This window comes from Cebidichthys violaceus, unplaced genomic scaffold (genome assembly GCF_023349555.1).
Source record: "Cebidichthys violaceus isolate CVI_PGR_0920_01 unplaced genomic scaffold, fCebVio1.0.p SCAF_68, whole genome shotgun sequence".
Lineage (NCBI taxonomy): Eukaryota > Metazoa > Chordata > Actinopteri > Perciformes > Stichaeidae > Cebidichthys > Cebidichthys violaceus.
The window spans coordinates 412,211-419,985 of NW_027176905.1; the positions used below are offsets into that span (position 1 = coordinate 412,211).

The window sequence follows — 7,775 nt, forward strand, 5'->3', positions numbered from 1 at the left end:
AAATCACTTGGAAATTCAGTGTCTAGAAACTATGTATGTGTCGTGTTTAACTCTTTGTAAATGTATTTTGTTCACATTGTGTGCTGGTATATTATAAATTAAAGGGAAAGGGAAATGACAGTGTGTGCGTGTGTGTGTGTGTGTGTGTGTGTGTGTGTGTGTGTGAGTTTGTCTGTTACATCCTTTTCCAGCTACCGCCTGCCCTTTTCTTTTCTTGTCTGCAGGCTCAGCACCCCCGCTCTCTCTACACTGATACTCAGCTTTTAGACAAAAATATCTCTCCTCTGTTGGTTTACCCCCCCACCTTCATTTCCGCTACAATGTTAAGAGCTCTGACATCACAGGGTCCACCATGTGATCCACCCACACAAAGCTTTGCAGTGATGGATGGGGCCTACCTGTGACGCACAGACCTCCTCTGTGTAACCCTTTACAAGCTGACTCAACACTGTTTGGTAATAAAGGCAACAATTTGGTCCCATCTCTGTTTTTTTCGGACAAAACCAAAAGAACATAAGGGAGGGATCCAAACACAGACTTGGCATATTAAAGGAACTCTTAAATCAATTTTCCATGACTTGAAGTGTGTCTGTAGTACACAATACAGTGTATAAAAGTATGGTATGTTTATAGGAGTGAGAAATCTGCGTATTTAGCAGCAGGTCGGATAGTCTGGATAACTATGACCAAATGTATCAACCTTGGACAAACAGAGCTTCCACTATGAGAAGTGCTCACCACTGAAGATTTACACCTCATTAGTTTCACTTTGAAAGACATCCACTTAAAATAAACAGTAATATTATTTAAACTCTTCTAGGTAATTGGGATATTCAATTTAATCAATTCAAATAATCATGTGACTTTTTCATAGGATGGATGTGTTGCGTGCATGAGACCGGAGAAAGTGTTGAAATCAGAAGAGTTTCAGATTCAACTTCTCTAAATTATGTTGTGCAGAAATACAACACATGTTGGTTGAGGGAATAAAACAGAAGTAAGCCTTTTCTGGGGAGACATCAACAACTGTTCATGTCTTGTGCAAGCTGCCATTATAGCATGCAGTTAAGCAATTAGCCTAACTGCAATTTGAAAATAAATAAATAATGAAAACATGATTCCCAATGCTAAACATTTCAGACTTTATTATATTAGTTTGACAATATTTTATAGTTTATTTCTCTTCCAATAACAGGTTCCAAAGATCATCTACTGACAAAATGAATAACTCTGCAGTTAAAAGAAATCTTAACACAAGGTCCATTGTCATTTTTTCCCAGAGCTTTCAAGCACATCTCACGCTCTTCCTCAGCAGATGCTCAGTTGTTGTGGATAAATAATAACTATAACTGAGCATGATTGAATCCTGAGTTAAACATCACAATGTGTCGTTTGTCAGTTACATTGAGAGTCATAAAAACATTCATAATAGTTGTTTTTTAAGGTAACTCTGTGAGTGATTGAAAAAAAGGTTGTCCGATTTTGTTAGCGCCATGCCAAATGCTGTGTTTTGGGGGAAACACACAAAAACAATCTCTCAGTTTAAAGTTACAAGGAGAATCAAGCTTAATTTCAATGGAATAAAACAACGTTTGCAAAAAGGAAAAACCCAAGGACTGTGAAAAGATGTTAAATGGTCATTCATGAACTTCCTGAAAAACAACGCCATGGATTCCCGAACCCACTATTTGTTTTAAAGCCCCTACACACTCACGGTAGATACCCACAGATGTTTTCACTTATGTTGCCTTTGATTGTTCAACATACAGACTAATTGATTGATGTCTCCTTCACTCCCTTTGCTCTGTTGGACCTCGAAGGCAGGGACAGCTTACACCTTAATGTCCAGTATAGCTCAGCCCAACTTCAACCTGAGCAGAGGTCTATGCTGCATGAGTGAATGAGTGCAAGACCCTTGAAGTACAAGCCAGACTCTTTATTTTTCATACTGACTATTTTGCGTTTCTGAAGTTAAATATTATATATATATATATATATATATATATATATATATATATATATATATATATATACACACACACACACACACACACACACACACACACACACACACACACTCATATAGGGTCTATATGAAAATGAACAAATAAATGAATAGAAACTTCATAACTACGTATGAATGGACATAGTGTGATATCCAAACATCATACTTTCATAAAGCTATAATAACAGTGATTTATCAGGAGTAATGCAGTAGTTTATAACACACATTAATAGACCTATATGAGCACTGCCTCCTGTTTCTATGTCTGTACCTGAATGCACAGAAGAGTGAGACTTATCTCACGTCTCCTCCTCGCTTCTCGGTTTGTCCCATTATTTAAATAAAAAGTCTGGCAAACGTAATTTCTGCCCCAATGCGCGCGCGCTGATGTGACATAATGGAACGTGCCAGCCTAGAAAAAGCTCGAGGCGGTGCGCGCAGGCGTGCAGTTCACTCCGATCCTGCTCGAGAACAGAGGACTGATAACGGTCTCAGTACAGTATCAGATATTCTAATTAAACAGGTCATTTTTTTCACTACTGTTTTTCTCTGTGAGGTTATGGGTAAAGCGCCGTTGTGAGGGAGTGCCGAGTAGTACGACGTATTGTTTTTATTCAGGGACATAATGATGAAGAAGGATATTCATTTGAGCCTGGCCGACGACGCAGACCTCAAGCCGCATCTCCGCGACGCCGAGAGCATCCTCAGCTCCCCGGACCTGGGGCTGCTCAAACTGGCCTCCCCGGAGCTGGAGAGGCTCATCATCCAGTCCAACGGGATGGTCACAACGACACCGACAAGCCCCCAGTTCCTCTACCCGAAGGCGGTGACGGACGAGCAGGAGTTCGCGGAGGGCTTCGTGAAGGCGTTGGAGGATTTACACAAGCAGAATCAGCTGAACGGAGCCGGGCAGACGAACGGCAGCCTGGAGCTGTGCGCCAATATCGCCCCGGTCACAGTGCAGCCGGATCTACCGGTGTATACCAACTTGAACAGCTACGGTAGCGGGACACTGGAAACCACTGTCAACTACTCCACGGACACGGTCCCCTTCCCGCCGCCTCTGTCGCATCATTTAGGGGCAGCCCCGCCGCAGCCGGAGCTGTCTCGGGTCCAGCCGCTGAAGGAGGAGCCTCAGACGGTGCCCGACGTTCAGAGCTTCGGGGAGAGCCCTCCGCTGTCTCCCATCGACATTGACTGCCAGGAGAATGTGAAAGCCGAGAGAAAAAGGCTCAGGAACCGGATCGCAGCTTCCAAGTGTCGGATGCGCAAACTGGAGCGGATCTCCAGGCTGGAGGACAAGGTCAAATCGCTGAAAAGCCACAACACCGACCTGGCCTCGACGGCTGGCCTGCTAAGGGATCAAGTGGCCCAGCTGAAACAGAAAGTCCTCACCCACGTGAACAGCGGCTGCCAGGTGCTGCCACACGAAGTTCAAGTGCACTAGGAGGGGAAACAGACGTGAAGTTGGGGCTGCTGACCAGCATATAAGCTTCATGGACTTTGTTAATGTTGGGCTTTTCTGTATTTAGCGTAGCCCAGATGTGCGCTGTTCCCAGTGGAATTAATTAATGCCAGGCCACATATGCCAAATTGTACGTTAATGAGCGAGTGTTCAAATGATTTTGAGCATTGGCAAAAGACAAAAATATGTGGAAGAGCAAAATTGAAGACAATGGAGTGATGAGACTATGATCGGCCAAACATATTATTTAGACATTTTAATGTGTGAAGCAATTTCCAGGATTCACATTGCTCCACAGGCGCCTCCAGTTAATCATGGAATTAAAACAATTATTGCTAATTGATTTATTGCATTTATGACGAAATGAAGAGCGTTTCTATCCTTTCACTATGTTTGATGAAATCCTGTTCTACCTCGTCCGTATGTGTACTGGTGAACAAGGCAGCATTAAACTGCAGTGTTATTTTCAATGGAATTTGGCCATGGGCTTTCCTGATGAGGGAAATGCTGAAATTTATTGTCAGAAAGCACGTAATTCTATTTTTTTCCATGTAAAAATGTTTACAGACTAGCTGTGTCTATATGTAGTCTCAAACCTGGGCCAAACATATTAACAATATTTCTACATTCATATTAATATAATACCTATTTATGACACAGATAAAGATACTTAATATATGAGGAGGTGACTGTAAGAAGACATGCACATACACCCACATTTGATATGTAAAAGATAATCTACATATATAGACCATTTACCATTTATTTCTATGGGGAACAATTTGCATGTTGTTTACATACTCGAATGTTGCCCACAGCTGGGTGTCAAAGGGTGCAATTATTCAGTGTTTATAATCTTTACTCTTTACAAACACATGTATTTATCCATTTTTTTACTCTACTGTGTCCCTGTGTCAATGTGTTCTTGTTTTATTGTGAATAATTGTAACCTTTTTGTTGCACTAACTATTGCTGTCACCTCTAGCCTACAGCTGTTTGGAGTCATGCCACTGTGTTCTGAAGTAAATGCTGCTCGGCAATAAACACTGTTTCCTACATTTTGGCGAAACTCTGCATGCATGTTGGTAAAATCATAAGTCAGTATGTGCAACAGTGAACCAGCTGTTGGTGGTGGATGGCTGGTAAAGGCCTTCAGGTCCATAGAAGGCCGTCAAATACAGACATACTGTAACCATTCATTTTAAGATTATGTTGAGTTTCATAAAGGTATTCAACTAACTGGATTGACTGAAGAATCAGTTTCTTTTTCATTGCACATTATTCTTGAGAATAACATGGAAATCCTTTTTATATGTTATAGTATATTAAATTAAACAATAACAAATTATATTGTGGGTTATATGGCAGTGCCCACACAAGATTGACAATAATTGACAACAACTAAAAGTCAATACAATATATTTTTCCTGGATCAACTTAAATTATCTTGATTAGAAGTTCATTATAGTTGTTCCTCTGATGGAGAATGAATTAGAAAAGTCAGTGTTGTATAATAACCAGGATTTAGGAATTCATCACATCGTCGCCCTTGGTGTCTTTCTCCCTCTGCTGGTTAAATGAGAAATTACAAAAGATGTTGATGCACTAATGGTTTAAATGGCATCTTGGTGAACATATTTGTGACATCCTGAAGAACCTTGAATACCTCCAGATGGTCAACGGCAACATTAGGATCAGTTTGATTGCAAATGTTGTTGAATAGCCTATAAAAGTGTGTGTGGATGGGTATTAGATGACTGATTTATTTTAGTTTTATTGATTCCTTAGAAAGGCAGAATTAGATATCATTATCAAATGACTTATCCAAATCAATGCGGAGGTCCTTAGAATCCAGGTTTGACAAAGACAAGAATTGTATCTTCCTTCGTTAAACATTGTTGCTGTCCACCTATGATGAGCTGGAGACTATCGTCTGACCACAGTTTAACAAAATAAGAACTGCAAACCTGCAAAATGTAATTCCTATAATGCTATTTTTTTTATAAATGTAAGTGTTGCTTTTTGTGAGCCAATTTGATACAGTATATCCCATAGTTTGCCTACTAAATAGGTGTGGTTCACTCTGCCTTGAAGAATATGCATCACTGTATTTTTTATATATATACAGTTGTGTTCAAAAGTTTACATACACTTGTTAAAGAACATAATGTCATGGCTCTCTTGAGTTTCCAGTTATTTCTACAACTCTGATTTTCTCTGATAGAGTGATTGGAACAGATACTTCTTTGTCACAAAAAACATTCATGAAGTTTGGTTCTTTCATGACTTTATTATGGGTTAACAGAAAAAGTGATCAAATCTGCTGGGTCAAAATATACATACAGCAACATGAATTAGCAATTTTGGTGACTTAGAAAGTTGTGTCAATGAAATGAGCTTCATAGCATGGCCTCTTAACTTCTTGTGAGTGATTATGAGTGACTACAGCTGGTGACTTCTCTGAGGCCATTTAAATAGGGCTCATTGGATACAAACGCCCACAAACGCTACAATGGGAAAGTCAAAGGAGCTCAGCATGGATCTGAAAAAGCGAATCATTGACTTGAACAAGTCAGGAAAGTCACTTGGAGCCATTTCAAAGCAGCTGCAGGTCCCAAGAGCAACAGTGCAAACAATTGTTTGTAAGTATAAAGTGCATGGCACTGTTTTGTCACTGCCACGATCAGGAAGAAAACGCAAGCTATCACCTGCTGCTGAGAGAAAATTGGTCAGGAGGGTGAAGAGTCAACCGAGAACCACCAAAAGCAGATCTGCCAAGAATTAGAAGCTGCTGGAACACAGGTGTCAGTGTCCACAGTCAAGCGTGTTTTGCATCTCCATGGACTGAGAGGCTGCCGTGCAAGAAGGAAGCCCTTGCTCCAAAGCGGCACCTTAAGGCTCGACTGAAGTTTGCTGCTGATCACATGGACAAAGACAAGACCTTCTGGAGGAAAGTTCTGTGGTCAGACGAAACAAAAATCGAGCTGTTTGGCCACAATGCCCAGCAATATGTTTGGAGGAGAAAAGGTGAGGCCTTTAACCCCAAGAACACCATGCCTACCGTCAAGCACGGTGGTGGTAGTATTAAGCTGTGGGGCTGTTTTGCTGCCAATGGAACTGGTGCTTTACAGAGAGTAAATGGGATAATGAAGAAGGATTACCTTCAAATTCTTCAAGATAACCTAAAATCATCAGCCCGAAGGTTGGGTCTTGGGCGCAGTTGGGTGTTCCAACAGGACAATGACCCCAAACACACATCAAAAGTGATAATGGAATGGCTAAATCAGGCTAGAATTAGGGTGTTAGAATGGCCTTCCCAAAGTCCTGACTTAAAATCCCATTGAGAACATGTGGACAATGCTGAAGAAACAAGTCCATGTCAGAAAGCCATCAAATTTAACTGAACTGCACCAATTCTGTCAAGAGGAGTGGTCAACGATTCAACGAGAAGCTTGCCAGGAGCTTGTGGATGGCTACCAAAAGCGCCTAATTGAAGTGAAAATGGCCAAGGGACATGTAACCAAATATTAGCACTGTTGTATGTATATTTTGACCCAGCAGATTTGATCACTTTTTCTGTTAACCCATAATAAAGTCATGAAAGAACCAAACTTCATGAATGTTTTTTGTGACAAAGAAGTATTTGTTCCAATCACTCTATCAGAGAAAATCAGAGTTGTAGAAATAACGGGGAAACTCAAGAGAGCCATGACATTATGTCTTTACAAGTGTATGTAAACTTTTGACCACAACTGTGTGTATATATATGTATGTATATATATGTGTGTGTGTATGTGTGTGTGTATGTATGTATGTATATGTGTGTATATGTATATATGTGTATATATATGTATATGTATGTATATATGTGTATATATGTATGTATGTATATATGTGTATATATGTATGTATGTATGTATGTATGTATATGTATATATATATACATATATATAATTTGTATATATATATGTATATATATATATGTGTATATATGTATATATATGTGTATATATGTATATATATGTGTATATATATATATATATATATATATATATGTGTATATGTGTATATATATATATGTGTATATATATATATATATATGTGTATGTATATATATGTATGTATATATGTGTGTATATATGTGTGTGTATATATATATATGTGTATATATATGTGTATATATGTGTGTATATATATGGTGTATATATATATATATATATATATATGTATATATATGTATATATGTATGTATATGTATATATATATATATGTATATGTATATGTATGTATGTATATGTATGTATG

General features: G+C 39.1%; 1 protein-coding gene across 1 annotated transcript; it reads left to right on the forward strand.

Annotated features, from left to right (window-relative positions):
• The first annotated feature begins 2,430 nt into the window (after positions 1 to 2,430).
• LOC137890683 (transcription factor JunD-like) lies at positions 2,431 to 4,712 on the forward strand. Its single transcript, XM_068734852.1, has one exon. It carries the CDS (start codon positions 2,631 to 2,633, stop codon positions 3,450 to 3,452), a length of 822 nt encoding a protein of 273 aa, XP_068590953.1. The 5' UTR covers positions 2,431 to 2,630; the 3' UTR covers positions 3,453 to 4,712.
• Positions 4,713 to 7,775: the final 3,063 nt, after the last annotated feature.

What these genes read in the sequence shown, in the direction of transcription:
- LOC137890683 (XM_068734852.1), top strand. Translation starts at nt 2,631, where the DNA reads ATGATGAAGAAGGATATTCATTTGAGCCTGGCCGACGACGCAGACCTC.